At 36.3% G+C, this 23,854-nt stretch overlaps 1 protein-coding gene across 1 annotated transcript in view; it reads right to left on the reverse strand.

Annotated features, from left to right (window-relative positions):
* Window positions 1-23,854, reverse strand: part of Tspan12 (tetraspanin 12) — a 72,657-nt gene that overhangs the window by 41,673 nt on the left and 7,130 nt on the right. The window contains exons 2-3 of the mRNA XM_015488275.2: window positions 16,474-16,556; window positions 15,228-15,363 (exon numbers count right to left, since the gene is read on the reverse strand). Of these exons, the coding sequence (XP_015343761.1) occupies window positions 15,228-15,363; window positions 16,474-16,553 (216 nt within the window). The 5' untranslated portion in view covers window positions 16,554-16,556. The remainder of the gene's footprint in view (window positions 1-15,227; window positions 15,364-16,473; window positions 16,557-23,854) is intronic.

The raw sequence follows: 23,854 nt of genomic DNA on the forward strand, positions 1-23,854 counted from the left end.
AGCTATTCATGAAAATTGAGTGGTAGGTCTATAGAGGGGAAAGCTGGGAACAACTTGACTTACACCGCAGAGCCTGGGGTACTTCAGTGTTCGAAGCTCTAGATATTTCTAGAAGTGGATGAGGACAAGACTTGCCGAAAACCCTTTAGGAAGAGGTTGGACCTTGTAGTTTCCCTCCCTCACAGCATGCATCTAGCTGGCTGCCACACCTCTACCAATAAAGAAGTCTGAGGAAGAGGGCACACTAGGACAGTCTTGGACCTGGGCACAGCATGTACCATAAGAGAGAAAGTACAGTACTACAGAGGATTGATGTCAAATTCATCTAGCTTTCCTACAAAAGTTCAAAACTCACACCAAACCAAAATAGCATTGGATTTCTCCATAGAATATTTGAAGCTAAAGAAGAGCAGATTAGGCTCTTCCAAATTCTGAGGAAAAAAAAAAATGCATGACTTTCAACCTCTTTCTGTAGCCATCAAAATTAATATATGAGGGTTAATCAAGACATTTTCAGCCAGGCTTCATAGCACATGCCTTCAATCTCAGCAACTCCAGAGGCTGAGGCAGGAGGACAGCAAGTTTCAAGTCAGCCCTGGCAACTTGAGAAACCCTTTGTGAAAGTAAAAAATTAAAATAAAATAAAAAGGGCTGGGGATGTAGCTCAGTTGTAGAATGCCCTGAGTTCTATTCCCAGTACCACCAAAACAAAGCCATTTTAAGGCACACAGGCTTCTAAAAATCACCTGTTTGCTTTGTCAGGAAACTACTAGAAGATGAGCTCCCTAAAATGAAAGTATAAACAGAAAAAGACAATGACTTGACATCCAGGAAACAGTATCTAAAATAAATGGAGGCAAAGGAAATGCCAGTGAGGTGAGAAAACATTCTATGATAGCGACAATGTCGACAGGCCAAGACTAGAGCAAGTCTAGAATGTTCTGAGAGATGTTTGGGGAAAAAAAATTGGTGAAATGTCCAACATATTTGAATACATAGAGAGAAAAATTATACCAGGGGATGTGAAGTTAAATTAGACATTAATACATAGGAAACTAAACAAAGTTCTTAATTCCAAGAAAAACAACATATTATCCCAGAAAGAAAACATAAACCTAGTATTTTATCTGGCCCAGCTCTGAGTAGATTTTCCATAGTCATAATCATGTAAACACTGATCTAACCAAAATTATGATACCTCCGGGTAGAGGTGGAGGGGGTCAGGCACGAAAGGACGCCAATTCTTCATCTTCATAGGGGAAGTCAATGGATAGTGCTTAAAACTAAAACTAAAGGAATGAGAAGAATTACATAAATATGTGATTTAGAGATGTGAAAGTAAATACAAAGGAATCTGCTAAAGCAAAAATTGATAGCAGTTGCCTTTTGGGAGTAAGAAATGGCAGGGGTGAAGGATGCTATATTTCATTAAAAAAAAGTTTTAGCACTAAATTAACTCTTCAAATTATGTGCATGAAACACTCTGAAAAGTAAAAACAAAATTAAGGCAAACAATAACTCAACCTCAACACCAAAGAGAAAAGACTCGATACTGAAGGACCTTAAATGTATTTTACATAGAAAAAGTAATTCTAAAATGCCAAAAATTATAAGTAGCTCAAATAAACCTAAGGGTTATTGGGATTAAAGGAGGTGAGTAGCAACTGAAAACTTTCTGTATGTTCAGGCCCTGCCTTTCTTTTGCTAAATATACCTTCAATCCTTTAAAATAGAAGTGGTATAACAAAACACAAAAGTGCATACTTAAATGTGGTTTATAGACCACATTTAAAGGTCTCTTAATACATATCACCTGGAAATTTGGGTCTCTTCTGCAATATTACTCATTAAAACCACATATACATTCTACCCAAATTAGTATGAAATGGATTATTTTCCACAATAGTTCGTTTCACTCAAAGAAAAAGTCCTTTATTGTGCTAGATATTTACATATCTTAATATAAATTACTCATCAAAAATTATAAAACTATCATCATCTCCATTTTTCCAAAAGGAGAAAATGGAGCTAGACACAATTCATTTATGATCGAGAGGAAAAAGGACACTAAGTTTTTCAGAGCACAAGCTCTGGAACCAGACATTCTGGACTTAGATTCTAGTGCTACAATTTAATTGGGCAAATCACTTAACCTCTCCATCCCTCACTGTTCCCATCTGTAAAATAGGATAACAAAAGTGCCAAGCTCAGAGTATAGTGGAAGAATTTGATAAGCCAAGGTAGGCAAAGTACATGAACAGTGGCTGGCACAAAACATATCTTATATTAGGAACATTGTTGTTAGCAATACCTCATAATCCATCATCTACAGATTCTAACTTCCAAACACACAAGCATATCAGTACACATTCATACATGTATATACAAAACCTCATCTTTAAACTAGAGAAGAGTGTCACAAAAATACGGTGTATCCATCTTTGATCAATCCTAGGTGGGGAAAAATAAAAGATCACCAATATATAAAAATTTTTAAAATGGCAAAAAATTCCTTTTTTCCTACTACCTTCTATGTCTAGTTAAAGGCCCAATACAGTTTTAACTATGTGAAAAAGTTATAACAGATAACAATTCCATCTTATTTGCCTTTTCAACTTATAACTTCTAACAGTAAAATTAATTTTATTCTTATTCACATTTTATAATTTTTATAATGAAGTGAGGGACATGTAGCCAATGAATGCTTAATAGTTCATTAAATCCAACTTTTCAAAAAGCACTAAAAAATGACAGAAATGTTTTTCTTTTTACATCTTTACTTCTTAACTATTAATGATTTATATTAACAAATTCTAAGAAGGTACTATTTGCTTTTGTGTAAAATATTTCAAAGAACTTTTTCTCATTGGGAGAAATTGATTTATCTTCAATATTCATTTTTAACTTTTGTTAATCTAATGTAAACAAAAAAGCAATCTTCCCTAACAAAGTTAATCAATTTATTGAGTGTATTTAACCCAGTAAACAGTTAAAAAACATAGGGAAATAGACTTTCAATTAAAAAGACATTTTTAGAAAAAAATACATTGTGTCAGTGTAAAACTGAACATCTTTATTTCATCTAATTTTATGAAGAGAGTATTCTATAACACAGACTATCTAAAGAAAACAAAAAACTCCATATCCTACTCATCATAAATAGGTAATTGTTTTCTAAACTGTTTTTCTATATTAATACCGACTATAATAGAATTCTTATAATAAAACAAAACTACTGTTTTCTTGAACACTTTTGCATATGTCCTTGTGCAAGTAAATAATCAAATAAGAATCATAGAACTCCATCAAGAACATGTTTCACTGAGAGAAAAGTAAAAATTATAAACACTGTACAAGTATTTTAACCTGCTACTCTCTTAATTTATGACTAAAAACTCAGATTTTTTTTCTATAAGTAATAGTCAACATAATTTAAAACCACAAAAGTCAGATTTGTTTATCTTGGAAAAATAATACAACCTGAGATGCAACTGCCCACAATAAAAAACTATTTAAAAATATAGCATACTTTGCTGAACATTTTAGTATTTTGAAAACAAAGACCCTTTTGACTCCTTCTACATGTTATATAACCAACCCTTTTAATAAACAAAAAGTTTGATTAAAGGTCTGTGTTCACTAAATGATAAATGATAAACTCCAGTCTCTGCGCTGTCAAATACTAAACTCTGCAAGCTTTCAGTGCTAAGTATCTTTATGTCAGTTGTTTATTTTTCCTTTCCCAGTGATTGGAGGTTTAAAAATATTGTATTACTTATAGTTAGTAAATAAGGGAATTCCAGTGCCAAATATTTGTACAAGATAATGGAACAGCCGCCCTTCTGTTAAGAATTCACAGGGACTAAAATACTAACAGCTCAAGAATACTTGCTGCTTAAAACATATATACACACAGTCTCTGTTTAGTCAATTCTCAAAACAATGTCATAGCAGACACAGGGTTGGTACTTTTTGCAGGCTTACAGTTAACCTTGTCTGATGTCTCTACAATTTTTTCAAAAGAAAAGCAACACAATTCTTCCTTTAAAGAATCAGAAGTAGAATGAGGTCAGTCTAATTTAGGAAAAGCTAGAATTGCAGGCCAATTGTTAAAGAAATAGTTTTATAACTACTCAGTACAGGTAGAAAGTCAAGCTCAGGTAAGTAAGTATTGGTAAGTTGTGGTCCCCTGTGGCTTAGACTTTATACTTGAATAAGTACAGAATACTACTATTTCTACAAATGTATCCTAATTTACTGTTCTTTTCAAGTTTACTTAAACTGGTCATTGCTGAGTCTTTTTTTTTTTTTTATCAAAGGTGTTGCTGAAGTCCAAATTAGTGTTTGCACCATGTGCTGTTTCAACTACTAGACAGAGAAATGTGTTGTGGCAGGAACCCAGGTCTAGCTGAGTTCTCAAGGTCAACGACTTACACCATGGCAGGTAACACATTAAGTCCTGCAATAAAACGGCTGGACTCACTGGAGGGGTCACCAAGTGAATGGCTTCTGTTGCCTTGTAAGCTAGGTCAGCTGAAATCTGAAAGCTCAGCCTCACCTTCAAAGATTTACAGGGTGTTACAGGTCTCTGAAGAAGCTATCTCTACAGATTATTGGGCCATTCTTCAGAACTTGAGACAGAGGTTCCCATGTCCAGAATCTGCCCGCAAAAAGGCAAATAGGAAGCAGCCTTAAAAATAACTAAGCAAAATAGACTCAATTCTGACCTTGATCCCACCTCTAAGACCCACCCAGATGTGTCAGGCTCTTCCCCAGCACAAGAGGGGCAGGAGTTCATGATGGCAGACATTCTTACAACATTTACAGAACAACAAATAATATGGAAAACGTGAAAAGATGATGCTTGACTAGACAGAGAGAAAACTCATACTTTAATATCTGCCAATACTTCTAAACATATCCATAACTCTGTGGATGTTTCTTCCTAATCACACTATTTTCATTGTTTTACCTTGGTTTTTGGACAAAATATGCCTTATAACTTATTTTTGTATATTTTCTAGAATAACCAACATCCCTATTTGCTAAAAAGAGTATTAAAGGAAATAGTTTCTTTTAAATATTCTAAATCCACATGTACAAATATTTATTACAAGGAGACAGGCTTATTCTATAATTTTTATATAGATATATATTTTATATGTTTATATTTTTTACATATGTAGATAACATCTTTTGAAGTAAATATATACTTTCTTGCTGAACCAAAAAACATGGGTTTTTGTTTTCCTTAAGAAAAGAAAAAAAACATAAGAACACAATTTTGGGGGATTGTTACAACTAATTCACAGTCAGGTTCAATGTTCAGAGAAGGAAAACCATGAGTGAATAATGATATAATCATTAAATCACGAATGCTGCCAAAATATCAGTGAGTATAACTGATAGAAGGATCGCTGTGAATTGAGCAGCATGAATTACAGAACAATTTTAAAGAAACACACTTTTGTTACAACAAATATTTGAATAGAACAATGCTGAAAAGCAAAGGCCTTTGGAGACAAGCTTTTATAAACAAATCAATGATGACTTGAACAAAGCATATCCATTATCTTTAAGAAGTAAATGGTTCTAACATGAATTAGCTTGTTCTCAAACAAGTTAAGCAGTGGTCCCACAGTCCTGACCCATTTCATTGTTTGTGGAATCTTCCTCTCCCCCACTACTGCTGAGGCTGGAAAATTTCTGCAGCTCCCTAAGAACTATGATTTCACCAGTCCAACAAAGGTGCTGGGTGGTGGCTTATCTCTCAAAGGGTGCCTTACTTATCCCCAGCACCCAGTTTCTAGATGTCTTATTTAGTTTCCTAACTACATTTTTACTATCAGATCTGAACTAAAGATATTCAGACTATAGAATTTTACTTATAATAGACATGCAGGAAAAAAAAATCTAAAACACTGAGCTAGCCTTCCCCACATGAATATCTTTATTTGTCAGTAAAGGTATATTGTGAGAATCCTAGTATCTCTTCTATCATTAAAAAAAAAAAAAAAAAAAAAAATCCCTAAACAGGAAGTCCTCTTAGTCCCGAGTGCCACAATCAGGTAGTCATATCTTCCAGGTAATTGAGCAAAAGGCCCAGAAGCAACTAGGAACAGACACTGCTACCAGGGACATGAGCAAAAGCCAGGTCAGAATGCATCACTTTTCTGTTCATAAAACATCAAAATGCAGTATGCACAGGTACTGGACATGGTCCATACATTGGCCCCAACTCCTATGGCCAGCTTTCATCATTGCTGGTTTACATCTTACCCCATGATGTCTATGTGCCCTTCTCCAAGTCCACTTTGAGCTTCTCAGCATTATCACAGTGGCTCCGGCCACTAGCCTTCTAGATCTTCAAACCTACCCTGCACTCAGCAATGGCATCCCATAAACCATAGTACACCCAATGTTTTTAAAACATCTTCATAGTTGTTAATTATTTTCAGGAAATTTGCAGTCTCCAAACTTGAGAGTTATAAAAAAAAGAAGTGAAAAAATTGCAATCAAAAGAAAATTCAGATTATCTTTTTTTATACATGTATGCATCTACATATATATTCTTTATATGGATACAACCATTTATTTTAAAAAACTTCAAATATATTGCTTAATAGGAATACATCATGAGATAACTATATTATTTATATTTTTAAAATAAAATTTAAATTTATCATTTCTTTCATTTGAGCTTAGATCCATCTTAACCCGAACATGCAACCAGGGACTGTTATCACCTTTTATGTGAAAAGGGAAAGGCATATGGATCAATCTTTAAAAAGTAAATTTTTAAAAATATATGCAATATCATAAAAAAGTATTTTTTTTCAATTCATAATCTTATTATTCAGTCACCAGCTTCTTAAACTTCACACATAAAGTAAATATTAAACATAATTTTCCTAAACAGTTTATCTAGAAGTTGCTTTCCTTTCTGCCTTACATGACAAGATTCTCTTTTATATTTGTGATTTGCCCTCTTGTTTTAATTCTCTGTACATTTAGCACAGTGCATCCTGAGTCATCTAGACAGCTACATGATTTTTAAATGAATGTCTACTGTTTTATGTCTGCCAAAGAGACAATGTGGAAGCAGATGAGAAAGCAAAAACACCGCACAGTTGCTACATTCACCTTGAGAAGCACTTGAGCTTGCTGAGCTAGTGACCAGCATGCACAGGGGAACTGTCACTTCAACAGTACATGCTGCTAGAAGGACGCCTGGCTTTGTGGCTTTGAACTTCTCACAATCTAAGAACAGTCTCTCAATCAATGGATATAGACTTATTTGTCTTATATTTAACTAAAAGTATTTCAAATGTGTCTATGAAAAAAACTGTACACCAGAAGGCTTCAAATGCTTCCCATGACAGAATACACATAAATAGTGCAAAGGTCAGAAATAACCAAAACTAGAATCATTCAAGTCTCAAAGCCAGAAGTAAGCCAAAGGTCCAATGAGCATCCAAAATCCTGTCAAAAAGACATGCAGTTATCCTGGCCCCAGTCTTCGATACATCATTTTCTTTTAAAGACATCTATTTCCATGCTTTTTGGGGACATAGTTAAGAGGCAGTCACACCAGCATCACTTAAGAATCAGAAGTGATCACAGAACTCTGTCATGGACTCTTGTATGTACAAAAGCCACAGTTCAACTGTGAACAGGGTTTTCTATTGCCTCCAGTCCCAAATGTGAAATATTTCTATCCCACAGTAGAAATACCCATTAGCTTTCTATAGAGCAAGGTACCATTAGGCTCTCCTCCAAAGGCCTTAATAACGGAACTTTCTTTACATTGTTCTCACTGTGCACCAATACCACAACCAAACTGAATCTCTTAAGTTTTGCCAAAACTTGCCATGCCCTTTGTTTTAGTCAGCTTTTTTGCTGCTGTGACTAAAAGATCTGACCAGAACAATTAGTGGAAAAAAAGTTTATTTGGGGACTCATGGTTTCAGAGGTCTCAATTCAGGGCTTGAGGTGAGGCTGAACATCATGGTGGAAGAGTGTGGCAGAGGAAAATGGCTCACATGGTGATCCGGAAGCAGAAAGACTCCACTCACAAGATACAAAATATATACCCCACTGACCTACCTCCTCCAGCCACACCTACCCACCTTCAGTTTCTATTCAGTTAATCCCATTGGGGATTAATTCACTTTGGGTCAAGGCTCTCATAAACTAATCACTCTACCTAGAAACCTCTGACATAATCTCATCATGAGTTTTGGGGGGACACCACACATCCAAACCATAACACTCCTTTACTCCTCCATTTTTGCATACATTCCCCACATTGCTGTAAATCCCCTTCCTTCCTCTCTCCACCCAATACATTTTCAATATCCACCTCAGATAAACATGCTCCTGTGAAAACTTCTGAAAGTCTCCATCGTCCCTGACTCTAGGTTACCAAGGACACTTATTTGTAAATTTAATATATCTCACTTTCTAATTTTCTTTCTTTTCTCCCCTTTCTTCTTATCTTTTACATGCCTGTTACAGGCTAGGTACATAATACATATCTAGGGAGGGAAAAGGAAAGGAATGGAGAATGGGAACAGAGGAAAGGTGAAAAGCAAAGAGAACCTGCTTGATTCTTGGGCAGGATTAGAGAGAATGATCACTATGGTAAAATTTTCAGAGTTCCTTTTATAGTAACTACACTAAAAGATTACAATTTTGAAAATTAAATGACTACTGAATGCTTCAGAGTAATAATTGAAGCATAGTTAAGTCTGTGAAAATAGTGCCAGTAATTAATTAAACGTATTATAACAGTGGTGTGTAGTGAAACATGAATGGGCTTGGAGCATAGATTGCATTTGAATGCTAATGACAGCAGCAAAGGGGGGCACCTTATGAGTCTTTGGGGAGGCTACTTTTCCTCCTTTGTAAAATAGGTCTAACCATACCTAGTTGCTTTAAGTATTTTCTGAGTAAACAAAGGTAAAACAATAGATAGATGCTGAACATATGGTGAATGACATAATGGACCTTGATTTAGAAATAAAGTTGTTAGGCTTTCAGCCAACAATATGAACAAAATAATGAAGATATTCAACTTAACACTTTAATTTTAATTTAGCAACCTATCACCAACTACATAATTGTAACATTTATAATCACATGAAAGACATCCTTAAACAAAGAGTCTGTAGAAAGTTAATTACTATTTAAGAATACCCTGGTTTTACCTTAGGATTTTAAACAACAAAACAACCGTGGAGAGGAAATTTTTCCATGGCATTAAAAATTTACTTGATTTCCATGAAGGAAATCACTCAGATCTGTTTCAATCACTCCATATTTTTAAGAAAGCTTTAAAAATGCTTCTGCACAATCAATAACTATATGCAAATTCTCTGGAATAATAAAACTGAAAAAAGAATTGTCCCCCTTAAAACACAATCCACAGGTCTTAAACTTGCAAGGTACATCCAACATCATTTCTGAGCAAAGCTTGACTGTTTTGCTGCAGGTGAGTGTATATTAGCACTGCATCTAACAAATGATGAACTCCTGACAGTGACATTCAGCTGATGCTGACATTGTAAACCTGTCTGTTCAATCTGTTTACATTTCCCCTGAGCTACCACCGCTTTTCTAAGGCCTGTGTTAATAGCAAGGTAGAACTGCAATAACAAATGAATTTCATTTAGTCTGCAGCTGAAGCCTGGGAAGCATCCTTTGAAGGCTTAAAACCAATTTCAAGTTAGCTTCAATTTCTCTTTAAAAGAGAGAAAAAATTCTCCTCCTGAAATTACATTGAAAGTCACAGCATAGTCAAGTTTCTTTTCCTAATTATTTCTGGCCTGTTATTTTCCCAATATAATTAGACTTTAATTATTCCTCATATAAATACATAAATGTTTCTATTCCATGACAGTTTCATAGAATGAAAAACAAATCTAGCTAGAGTAGGGTAGCTAAATGCAAAAAAGTAAGGATGCCCATTTAAATTTTAATTTTAGATAAACAACAAATAATGTTTCAATACATGTTTATTCTAAGTCTTGCGTGGAGCACACTCATACTGTTATGGCTTGGATCTGAAGTGTCCCCCAAAAGCTCACCTCTGAGACAATGCAAGAAGGTTTGGAGGAGAAATGATTGGGTTGTAAGAATCTTAACCCAATGAGTGATTTAATCCCCTAATAGAGATTAACTGAGTGATAACTGAAGTGGTAGGGCGTGGCTCGAGAAGGTAGGAATTAGGGGCATGGCTTTGGGTATATATTTGTGTTTGGAGAGTGGAATCTCTCTCTGTTTCCTGATCACTGTGATGTGAGCTGCTTCCCTCTGCCACTCTTCTGCCATGATGTTCAGCCTCACCTCGAGCCCCAAGGAATGGAGCCAGCTTTCTATGGACTAAGACCTCTGAAATCATAAGCCCTCAAATAAACTTTTCCTCATTTAAAATTGTTTTGGTCAGATCTTTTAGTCACAGCAGGGAAAAAGCTGACTAAAACACTATTCATATTTTATCTGAAATACAATTTAGACATCCTTTATTTTATTTAAAAATTAGGGTGTTTGAACAACTTTCATCTAAAAATCTATAATTCAACAAAAGGGTTAAATTCAAGGTTTTCTAATAGGTGACCTCTCAGCTTTTCATTGCTGCTGTTTGGAGGAGAAGGGGTGATGGAAACAGGTTGGTTATAAAGATCTGTGGTGAAGGACGATCCCTTACTTCTTTTGACCAGGTGGATGAATAATGGCATTTTTACTTTTGCCTGAACAGTAGTACACCTCCATGCCAGGTTCTTAATCATTCAATAGGTATGGAAATCTCAGAGATACCAACTGTCTTTAAAAAAAAAAAAAAAAAAAAGTAACTCTTGGATTGGGGTTGTGGCTCAGTGGTAGACCACTTGCCCCTCATGTGTGAGGCACTGGGTTCAATTCTCAGCATCACATAAAAATAAATAAAATAAAGGTATTGTGTCCATCTACAACTAAAAATAAAAATAAAATAAAGGTCCATTGACAACTAAAAATATATTTAAAATTTAAAAAGTAACTCACTCAGACGAATCTGATTTATTGGCCTTAAATGTGAAACAAGACTAAACACAGAGAAATGGACAGATTAGACGAATGCATTCTGCATGTTTAAATATCTACATCCAAAATAAAAGTCAGGAACTTTCTAAATTTTTAAAAAACAATAGGATGAAGGATAAAGGGTATGTGTGTGAGCACACACACACACACACACACACACACAACCATGAGAGTTGCCTTGCAAATATTTACCCAAGTCTTAATATTATGTCCCATTTTTTATTCACATCTTCCTTTAACAAGCCATTCCCTTGTAATCTAACCTTCATAACAGCCAGGCTCCTCCTTTACAAGCTTTCTCATTCCTGTCTTCCAGGCCCCATCCTCAGTCTGATATGCTGGTCACCCCCACTCTCACTATCCTAATTTCCTGCTCATTATTGAATTTACTAGATATTTGTTAAAGCAATGGGGAAGGAGAATGGCTCACATTACCAAGCTGTTTGTAGTCTGGTAGTTTAGACCAGTTATCAACAAAGAAAATATATAGTAAAAGTAATACACAGAACTTCAAAAGTGGAGAAGAGCCTATTGGAGACATTAGCAAAGGCCCAAGGAAAACTGGACTTGGCAATCAGATCTGAACCCACTCCACCCCTACTGCCCAGTGATCTTGGACATATTACTTAACTCGGAGCTTCATTTAATATTTATTTATCTCAGATGATTATTTCCAGGTTTAAAATGAACAATAATATAGAAATGTTTTGTACACTGCAAGACACATTAGTAATAAGTGTACAGTAAAATAACAAAATTATTACAGATGTGTTGTTGGAACTGGGCTGCCATAGTCTGAATAGTAGATCCTCCATTTACTAAGTCAGGCAAACTCAAGTCAATCACTTAACCTCTCTGTGCCTCATTTCCTCACCTTCATGTTATCTGAAAATAATAGTACCTGTCTTATTAGAAGTGTAGAGAGATAAAAGTGATTAATTCATGTCAAAATCTTTATGTGAAAAAAATCATGTAAAACTCCACAGTGTCTGTCATGGTAAACTCCATAGAAATGTTACCTACTTTAATTATCATGGTCATCATTGTTGTTGTTGTTTTGGGAGATAGTATTTCACAGAAATCTTAATGGACTGGTGATATTTAAACAAGAATAAAGAGACCAGAGAATAGGGAATTAGGAAAGAAAGCTGAAAAATAGCTCATGAAGGCTTGATTAAAGGGCTTGGTGTAAGTCTGAGATACCTATAAATATTGCATTAGAAAGACTATCAAAGTCTTGGGACAGGAAATCCGTGAATATGGTTTTATTAGAGTAACCTTGGCAACACTGGTTTGGGGTAGAACAGAAGACCACAGAGGCTGAAAGATTAGTTAGGGAGCTCTGCACCATGTGAGTGAGAAGTCCTGAGAGCCTGAACTGGAATATCGTATACGTCAACAGAAAAGAGAAGACAAGTTCCCAAGATTATGGAATTAGAACCTAAAGGACATGGCCACTTTGTAGAAGAGGGGACTATGAAGAGGAAGCTAGAGAAGAAACTGCTTCAGAAACAAACTAGATACAGATTGGTTGTAATGAACAACTGGGAGGTGAGACCACAGTTCTTTCTTTAACAAGGGAAACACTGTGCTGGACCTAGACTTTACTCTGCCTAGATGAATACAGAGACAGCATATGGAGAATGAACCGACAAAGACAGAGAAGGAATCAAGATGTGGCACCCATGGACACAGAAGCAGCAAAACACAAAAAGTTGTTTCATTAAAAAAAGAGAACATCCACCCAGCAAAGTAGGGGATGGGGAAAAGTAAGCATCAATCTATGTTCATCATCTTCCCAGAAGCCAGCACTCACCCCTTCCGGCTGAGACTGTAACTCTTCCTCTCTGGTCTCAGCACTGCTGTTATAAAGCCCATTAGAGATCTTATCAGAGAGTAGTGAAATTGTCTATCCACTGGCTGGTCTGATGGCAAAAACTGGTAGTAAATGTGTTCAGTAAGTGATCAGGGATTGAACAAATGCACAAGTTCATGGCCCTTAGGATCTTGGTCCTCCATGTCACTTATGCATTATAAAACTTTCATTCACTGGTCCAGGATTTGTCCTGTCTTCAGTGGCAGGCCTGATTACTTTGTAATTTGTCCACTTGATTGGCTACCAAGTAAATGAAATGAACCAACGGTTCTCAAAAGGTGTTTCCAAAAGCGCTTGTGGTTCCTTGAAACACCTGACCCCCACCTGGCCTCATCCCACTGCCTAGAGACCATCCAGAGTAACAGCTGGGAAGAGCAAGGACAAGAACCATTGTTCTGAGAGACTGGATAGAAGAAGCGCTTGAATACTTGCCGCAGTCTGGCTGGGCACAAATAACTGGGGTCATGAGCCACTTGTAGGTTCAAACAGGAACTACTTTATTTCCCGAACCCCACGGGAACTCTCCAGAACTCCCTGGAAACTCCGCGAGAACCAACGGAAACTCAAAAGTATCGGGCACCCGAGGCAGCAGGAGCGGCCCCACTGCCGGACAGCAGAGGTCCACATACACAACTGAATACACATTTTTAAAGTTTGAAATATATTTACATTCTTCAAATTACAGAAGATTCATATAAAGTCCTGTCTTTTATTTTTAAATTATTGTCCAAATATCTTAACATGATATGATTCCAAACTTTCCCACCATTTTCCTTTTCACTATACACCCACGTGATAGAAGTTAGGCATAGGCGTGCTTCCGCTTTCCTGAATGTGGCTTATTTTCTAAAGTCCCTCAGTTTTCCAATGTTACATCTCAAGAGTTATTCTCCAAGATGCCCATGAATACATCAATACAGGTTATTCTTGGAAATTTGAAGCTTTATTCAGCTTCCCACTAAATTTCTCTTTTAATTGTGTGGGAGGAGAGCCTGGGAGACCTGGGTGTGTGCATGCTGGCTACCAAGAGCCAATTTGTGCTCTTCTCTCCCCAACTCCACATTCAGGGACAGCATGTTGGTAACCTGAAATCAACCATGCTGGGAGGATTTGCCCTATGGAAATCCTCACATGCTACAAATCAGGGCTTTTATCTCTCCAGAGATGCAGTTTATCAGCACACCCTCAATTTTTTTAGGTTCCTTACATGAAATTAATGCATAGCCAGGGTTGAGGCCTTCCACAAAGAAAGGAATAGCTAAAGAGTTAATTATTCAGGAGTTTTACAATTACATGTTAGCAGTCCTGTTACCTGTGCCACTAGGTGTCCAATATTTTATATTTCAACATTCTTCTAAAAATCTATGTGTAGACTTTTTGGTTGACTCTAATTATTATTATTATTATTATTATTATTATTGTTATTGTTATTTGTATCAGGAATTGAATCCAGGGGTGCTTTACCATTGAGATACATCCCCAGTTCTTTTTAAATTTTTATTCTGAGACAAGGTCTCACTACATTGATGAAGCTGGCCTCCAACCTGCAATCCTCCTGCCTCAGCTTCCCAAATCACTGAACTACAGGTGTGTACTTTTGGTAGAGATGATGTGATATGTCCTCCTTAGTGCATCTAAATTAACTAAATTAACTCTAATTTTTAATGTTTGCAAAGTTTTGATTTAAAAGATTAGCCATAGAATTTGATGATAAAATAAATATAATCTTGTCTAACTCTTTGAGAGTTAAAAAAAAATAAATTAACAATAACTAAAATTAGAGAAACCGAGGCTCACTTATGTCCACTAAACTATGTAAAGGCAGCACCAACATTAAAATCTGTACCTGCTATTTCAACACCTGGATTTTCACATGAGTTAACAGGGTGGGTTGTTCAAAAAAAGAAGAGTAGGAAACAGAGTTCTATTATGACTCTCAAGTCTCATTTAGCGGGGCCTTTCCGAGTGGTGATCCTGTCTATGACACTAAAAAAAAACTTATGCTGTCAAATTAAAATGTCTAGGATAGCACTGGAGTGAAATAATTAAGTAATGAACATATTTCCCTACTCATTGTTTCAGTACAGCAAGTACATGAAATCACCTCTCGTAGAAAGAAGGGTTCTATCCTCACAGGATGATCAATTACAGCAGATTAGTTCCTGCTATTGCAATTCTCTCTCATAATCTTGTGGACTGATAAAATGTGATATATTACCAGTTATTCCTTTTAACTATAATTTTAAAAAAAAAGATATAAACACTGTACCCATGCAAGAAGCAACAGATTTCTCTTCACTGTTCCACAATATCCCAACATCCCCACAATGATAAGGAAACAGCACACAGCAATCATGACCGGATGAACCACAGGAAAGTAAGTCAAGATGACTGCCTCCTCCACCCTGAAAGAAAAAAACCATAGCATGTTATAAGTAAAATGGACTCAAAACACACCCAAGACATTGTGCCAGATGCAACTGTGAACCATGATTCTTTGAAACATCACCCTTAAAGCTAATGGTGATATTGTCTCTTTCAAAACCTTGGTGCTATTTTTGTGTTTATTTGTTTGCTTCCTCTTTCATTGTTTTTGTTTCGTTTTGTTGTTGTGCAAATGGAAGAAGTCTTATCCAACTCATTTAAAATATAATAAAACACAATATTATAAAATATAATATAAGCTCTGAAGCCTTAGCCTACTCAAACTGCATGGGATCCTTGGCAATTTCCCAGCTAGGGGGGAGGATCACCTTCGCTCCTCTGATCTTTCACTCCATGTGCATAACATCTCTCCTCCCTGACAACTGTGAGAAAGACTTTCCCCTCCTCTAAAGTGGGAAAGAATGCCATGCAGAGGGAATTGATTTATATTCACAGAAGAAAAGAGATGATTTTTGCTAGAATAGTACAAAAATGCATTAATTGGAATTAATGATGATAATAATAATAACAAAAGTCAACCATTATTAAGAGTGTAAAAGCTTTGTTGTGTTTAGAACTTTAAAGAAAGGTATCTAATTTAATCTTTACCACAGTTCTAAGGGTTATATACTACAATTTACACTCTGAGATGAGGAAAAGTAATTTGTCCCTTGTGATATTAGTGGATCATCCCTTGAAACTTGAGAAAAAAAAAAAAACGTCAATGCAAGGTTTTCATTAGCCCAGGAATATGAAGGTATGAAGTTGGCAATGGTTTCCTTGGGGAACAGAAGCCAAGCTTTCCTTTATTCACAAATATAACATGGCTGGCACACTGTCAGGAGGACAAGTGACTGGGGTTACCATACTCAGAAAGTCCCACACAAACATAAGCCACTGGATCCCCTTGGGGACCAGCAGCACACCTCAGGGAGAATGCTAAAAGTACAGCCTTTGCAACAAGGTGCCATGGGCAGGTGCCATGGGCAGGACTACAAGGTTCTGGAGGAGCCCCACACCTATCAGGTATATAAACATGAGGATTGGAGGAAACCCGATGGAAGAATTCAATAGGTAATCACAAAGCCTACCTTGTTTCTGCAGTTAAAGTGAGAACATTATTCAGGTAGTCCCTCATCCAAGCAGAAACTGCCAACACACTGATGGACATTAACTAAGGAGAAAAAATGTGAAATGGTTACCGAGATTTATGCAAAACTCACTATAGGATTAATAACTGAAAAATTAAGAATTGTTGTTACATAATCCTTATAGTCTAATTACTATTTGTAACCTATTTACAATTACTATAAATATAGGCCATTTTGTTTAGTAAATCATACCATAACCACTAAATAGAATACCACCAAATAGGATACAGAAAACTCAAGAATTAAATGGCTGACTTCAGGTTCAGGAGAGAAATTACCTCAGCTGGGATCACAGAACTAAATTATCAGACATAAGATGAGCCTAAAACACACTCTCATACTTAAAAGCAAAGAAAAAATTAAATGTGACTACTGGGCAATTAAACAGAATTTTTAAAAAAAAGTCACGGATCTAATTTAAATGGGCTTCTCTTGGCTACAATTCAGACAAAATGTAAGCATTAAAATAATAGCACTACTAATAATAAATGCAATGGTTGAAACATAACAAATGTTCTAAAAATCTATAAACTCAAAATATTTAAGAAAATTCATTATTCACCTATATAGGACATTGGATACTTGACTCATTATAGGACTCCACTATTTATATTTATCCTACTTTTCCTATAAACAATTTTAAGGGAAACCAAAGACTGAAAGCTTTAATAGAAAACTTTCTGCTACTATATGCAGAAATTACACCATAGCACCCCAGTTAGGGAAACTTCCGCCATGGCTACCAAATTTATCAGGTCAGGAATTTTCAATCCTGTCTGTACATTAGAATCACTACAGTCTGAATAAATTACTGGGTCCAGTCACCCTGGACTAATTCTGAAGAGGAAATTGTGCATCTGAAATGTGTCAGAGCTCCACAGATGTTCCCATGTGCAGGGCTGAGAACCACTGAATAGTTTTCATGTGTAAAGTTCATGGGGACTTTTAGAATGGAGAGATCAGATTGAGGAGACCAGACCCATTGATCAATCTTAGTCACAAAAAAAGACCACCAGTCACAATGTGTATCCCAATGTGATGTGATCAGAAATAGCTCCTAAATATTTTTACCCAAAAGTCAAACTAGAATCTAGGCCTCCAATTCTAATTACTGGTGTATAGGAAGTACAGAGGATAAATTTAAACTTGTTAAATGTCACCATCGGGATGTAATCAGTAAAATCAGAACGTGAGACGAATGATATGGTTTCTTTGACTTAAAAAACTGGCAAATGAAAAAATGAAGGGAGGAAAAACTATTATAGATTAAAAGAGATTGAAGATATTACCCAGTATAATATACTTATTTGGTTTGTATCCTGATTTAAACAATTCAACTGCAAGAAACATTTATGTGACAACTGGGGAAATTTTAACACTGATTGGTTGTCTGAAAATATTAAAAATTATCTTCATTATTTTAGGTATAAAAATGGGTTAGGTTTATGTTTATTTTCAAAGGGACCTTATGATTTAGACAAATATTCTGAAGTAATTATAACTGAAATATCATGATGACTGGGATATGGTGTCATAAATAATCATGATATGTAAAGGTTAGGGAAAAAGTAGAAGAGGGTATCTTGATAATTATAGACGTGGGTAATGGGTAACTTGGGATTAATTATGCTATGCTTCCTACTTTAGCATGTTTTAAATTTTCCATAACTCAAAAATTTTTTTAATATTATTTTAGTTGTAGATGAACACAATATCTTTATTTTATTATTACTATTTGTGTGTGTGTGTGTGTTGCTGAGGATTGAACCCAGTGCCTCACTCATGCTAGGCAAGTAAGTGCTTTACTACGAGCTTCTACTCCAGCCCCCCATAACTCAAAACTTTAAAAAAATCCTATCTAAAATATGTTGAGAATGAGTCTTCCTGGAAAACTTCTAAAAACTGCATGTCAACTGCTATATTCTAAAGGGTTTTCCTATTTGGGTGGAAATCTTTCTAAAATGTGCCTTGCACTTACCATCTTAAGTGAACTATAGTAAAATTCAATTTCCTGACTTTGAGCAATTTCTAGCATCTTAATGAACAACAGTTACAGTTCTGTCACAGATTTAGTTTTAAACACTGATATAATGAATATCTAAAGTACAAATGATTCTGTGCTGATGCAAAGGATGGCCATGAAATATGTTTTCCAGATAAAAGTTCTAAGAAGAGCCTGTGGCCTCTTGAACAGTGAAGAATGGTTATCTGCTTTGGAAACCAGCTAATGAATTCACTCTTACACCATTTATTTACAAATATTTACTCAACACCTCCTATCTCCCTTGCATCAGGCTAGATCAGAGATTCACAATGAATAAAAGAAACAAGATCCTGGCCATTTTGAAGCTCCAAGGAGGACACAGATAATAAACATTTACATGAAATAATTAAAAATTGTAAAAAGTGCCATGAAGCCCAGATAAGTGACCTGTTGAAGTTCTCACAGACCTTGAGTAGCATACCTGAGTAGCAGACCCTGAGTACCAAATCCAAGCCCTTGGGCTTTGAAGTACCGGGCTAAGTCCCTAACTATCACCCAAGTTTAGAAATCAGCGTGCCATGTTTCACAAAGAGTGAGGAGACCAGCCTAGAGAGTGAAGGATTCCTTTTTTAAAAAGGAAGGCTGTGAGTATTCTGTAGCAGTCAGGATGGATCTAAATATCCAAACGGCATTCTCTGGTGAATGGGGGCTCAATGGTTCTTAACCTGCATATAGAAATGTATTTCATCATAACTAATTTACTCTGTATGCCAATACAGTTTACATGCATATTAAAATACAATTATTCAGAAAATGATCTACAGGCTTTATAAAACTTCCAAAGGAGTTGACAGTCTAAGTCAGGTTTAAGAACCCTGGGACCACAGTTCAAGGAGAATGATGCCAGTTATTATTAATTTTCAGTTCTTTTGGGAATGAAGAACAAATTGCAAACTTAATAAAATCTACCAAGTGGGTCAGCCACAGTGTATTAGCCACCCTTTCTAGCTTCTGCAAACTTGATGCTTTAACATTTGTTCTGCATGCAGATACTGGACAGACCCTGTTCCAGAAAAGATGATAATATGTGAGTCACCTTGCCTTGACCTTCTTCCACCCTTAATCTACCCTCTCCTTAGGAGAGTCTTCCTCCCAGGTGCACTTTTCAAATATAAACCAACAGTTACAGAATCCATACCCTCAAGGACTTCCCTTATCAGGCTCTCACACTCAGGGCCACCACACCTGTCCTAATCACCCCAGAGCCAATTTTCAAACTAGCCAGTTCTAAAGCTGCTTACCCTGCCTCACCCATTCCTTTTGATGGAAACCACAATTTTAAAGCACTCACCCACAGTTCCAATCTCTCCCTCTGCTCTGCCTGCCACCAAACCTATTGCTTCCCCTGTTAGCCCCCCACCCCATAGGGAGACATATACTCTTTTTCTTGGGATCTGCAAGCAAAATAAACCATCTTTTCAATGGCATTTATCTACTGATCCATTGGCCTTAGGATACCTAATTAATAATAGAATCTATTAAAACACAAAGGACTGGCAGAGAACCATGAACTCCTTAAATCTGAGATTATGTGTTGTTCTTCTGCATGGCTACATGTGGGTCTTTAAATACCTTGTAAGTGTCACAGGGACAGGCTAGCTTATTAACGTGCTATTTTATTTCATAGTCTTGAATTATTTTGCAGTTAAAACAACTGTCCTTTCTTTATCACACTTCAAAGTAATGACTGATGTCTATTTCCACAGCCTTGAATTTCTTACAGGCTGTGTAGTCAATTTTCAACATCATAAATAGCTCTGAGTCAGGTGTCAATAAGTTATCTGATTCTTCAATGTGTATAATCTGTTAACACTGCCTGGCTATCCACTGTTCTTCCACTTATAACAAAAATATGTATTGGTTTTGGGGAGTATAATTCAAGATGTTTCTTATTTGGTAGGATAATTGAAATCTGGGCTTTGATGTCGTTCTTCCTTTCAAAAAAAAAAAGATGTACTGGTCATCTCTCATTGCCTGTGTGCTATGCTATGTGCTAGAGAGACATGGATGTGCAGAAACAGGGACTCCATGGTGCAATTAACTAAGTGAAAAGGACACACATTAATCAACTCATCCGAGATATAAATATGCAACTGCAAACTGTACTTAGTGTTGGGAAGAAATAGCACAAGTTGATTTAAGAAATCATTTTTGGAGTTTCTGACCTGTTCTGGAGGGTCAGAGGAACTTCTCTAAGAGAGCTAAGATCTGAAGAATATTGTCAAGCTAATTAGGAAGAGAGGGGTTGAAAAGAGCAATCCAGTCAGAAAGAAGAGCAAAGGTCTCAGGGCGAAGACAGCATGACATGTTCAAGGAAGGGCAACTGGCACATGGAGGGGATGCTCAAACAGGCAAGGGGCAGACCAGAGTCTCAGAAGCCACTTCAAGGTGTGTGGCCTTGACCAGGATGACAATAGGAGTCAAAGAATTCTGAATTCCAGTTAAAAAATCTCAACTCCTTTTCACTTCTATGACTTTGGGCATACCATTTAATCTTTCTTTAACCTCAGGGTTTTTGGGTTTTTTGTTTGTTTGTTTGTTTGCTTTTTCAAATAGCAAGTGTGATAAAAAATAAATCCTACCAGAGAAAATTCATATGATGAAAAAAACCAGAATAATAAGATCCATATATGTTACCTCTTATTATCACAAGTCGTTTTTGACCTAAGGGCTTTCCTTTAATCTTTTCAGTCAGTTTAAGAGATTCAACTACTCCTAAATCAGTTCAAGAATAGAATCCTCAGATATTTGAAGGTCTACCAAATGGAAGTGGGAGGAAGCCCCGTGATACTGGGCTGGGGGATGACCATGGTCATTCTCAATTTCAACATCTCTAAAACTTAACTCCTCTCTGTTCCTCTCAAAGCTTGTGTGTCCCTCCCACTGTTTTTTCTGTCTTAGTAAATGGTATAATCAACCTTTCAATCACATAAACTGGCAACTTGGCAGACAGCCTGAACCTCTCCCTTTTCCTCCATTCAACATTTAATTAGTTTCAAGTCCTTTGTATGGTTCCTGCAAGACAGTGGGTAAATTCCTCCCCCTTTCCTGCTGCTTCTGGCTAGTTCAGGCCCTCATCCTCTCTTACCAGGCAATTACAATCACCTTAATAATAGAACTCTCCAGCTCACAGATTCCACCTGAATTCAACCTTCAGCTACCTTGATAGAACAAAGATTCAGCATTTTAGCCTATAGCTCTCTTTCCTGGCTTCTTCCCAACCCTTATTTCCTCTTTCCCCCACTTCATTCTAGAGAATAAAGTTTGTACTCTTGACCAGGTTACACAAAAATTCTTCAGACACCCGTTAACCGATCTTTTCAACCCTGTTTCTTGCTATATCCTTTCCATGCTTGGACAATGACAAAACTGCAAGAGGCATCATTCATAGTTCCCAATTCTTTGGCATCTTTGCTCATGCAGTTCCCTGTGCCTGGAATGTCATCTTGCCCAGCCTTCCTATCCTCATGGGTGAGCCACCACTACTTCTTCAAAACCAGCCCAAACATTAGCCATTGTTAAGACTATCTACCAACTCCCTCCTCACTCACCCACAGACCTCCCTCTCCATTCAGTCTAGAGTACTTATCTTGTTATTTCCTGTTTTTACCTTCCATGGCCACCCAAGTAGAAGGCAGATCATGGCTCAACTCCCCATCAGTCACTAGCAGAGCACTCAGTTGCAGAACCTAACACACGTTAGGTGACTGGATCAGAAAGTAATTAGAAGAGATGCTATATAAGCCAACTATTAGAGATCTTTAACAAAATCAAAAGGTACTTTAACAAGAACTCAGCTTCATACAGCTGCAAGTTTTCCAGCAGAGAAATGCTGAATGGCAATCAAAGATTTACAATGCAGGTTAGTGGCTGACTAGATGCTCTCAAAAGCCCTTTAAATTATAGACTTTACATTCTATTCTGTCCCACTATTTCCCCCCATAGGAGTACACCCACATATTACAGTTCTACATAGAACATGAGTCAAAATAAATAATATCAATGCAAAACCTTATCCTACAGTGAAGGACAAAGTAAAAGGCTTTTTTTTTTCTTTAGATGTTAATTCCAGCCTCATTAAATATCTGAAAACAGTTTCATCCTCATAGCGTGATTTTACTCACTTGGGTTGAGGAATTGATAACAGTAAACAAAATAGTGCATGCCTATAGCAAGAAACTAAATAAGTAAGATAGTCACCCCAATAACTAATCCTGATATTACTTAATCTAGAAGCACAACTTATGTAAGCAATCCAGATTCTTTACCGATGATGACATTTTCCGCTTATTAACCAAATTAGCACTCTCCCCTTTTAAAATTGATATTTTCTCTTTTTAATTAACACATAATAATTATATATAATTATGGAGTACATCATGGTATTCAATTGTGTACTGATCAAATCAAATCATTCCTGATGACTAAATTGTTAGGAACACTATAGTTATAACTAAGCAATGTAACCAGGCTTATAATTCCTTACATAGTCTCAACTACTGCAACATACTATTTGAAGCTCAAGAAAATGTTTAGAAAATAACACAAGTATTACTTTGTAGAAATATATTTAGTGTATTACTTAGCAGAACATTTGCCACATTCTGCCTTGCAAAACTGCTTAGAAAATGCTCTCAACAAATATTTAGAAACGTTAAATTTGCTTATGTTTGGGACACTCTGGTTTCACTTGTAAAAACAAGCTACAAATCAAGTTGTTTTCTAAATCAGAACTGTATGTGTATCTGCATTCTCTGGAGGTTATCAGAAAATGTATAACTATAGTTTCCATAAAATGGCAGGTCACAGTCAAAAACACCTTTTAAAACCTTCAGTTTTCTATTTGTATCTTATATAGTCTCATGTAAGATGACAGTGACACAAATGGTTTCTCTTCAAGGATGAAAGATGTCTAAAGTCACCCCCCTGAACTTTATTTTTATATCAGATCTATTAGTAAGGTGCAGAATGTCAGAGATCTGGATCTTAGTTACACTCTCTCTACAAAGAGAACTTGGACAAAGAATTCAAACTTTCAGGACCTCTAGTTGCTCATCTTGAAACTGCAAATACTGGAGTAGGAATATGCCAGGTACAGTATCATATGCCTATAAACCCAGCTAGATGGAAGAATCACAAGTTCCAGGCCAGCCTGTCTCAGAATAAAAAATAAAAGGGCTGGGGATGTAGATCAGGTGGCGAGTGCTTGCCTAGCTCTTGCAAGGTCACGGGTTTAATCTCAAACACCATCAAAAAAAAAAAAAAAAAAAAAAAAAA

The sequence above is a fragment of the Marmota marmota genome, unplaced genomic scaffold (assembly GCF_001458135.2).
Source record: "Marmota marmota marmota unplaced genomic scaffold, marMar, whole genome shotgun sequence".
NCBI lineage: Eukaryota > Metazoa > Chordata > Mammalia > Rodentia > Sciuridae > Marmota > Marmota marmota.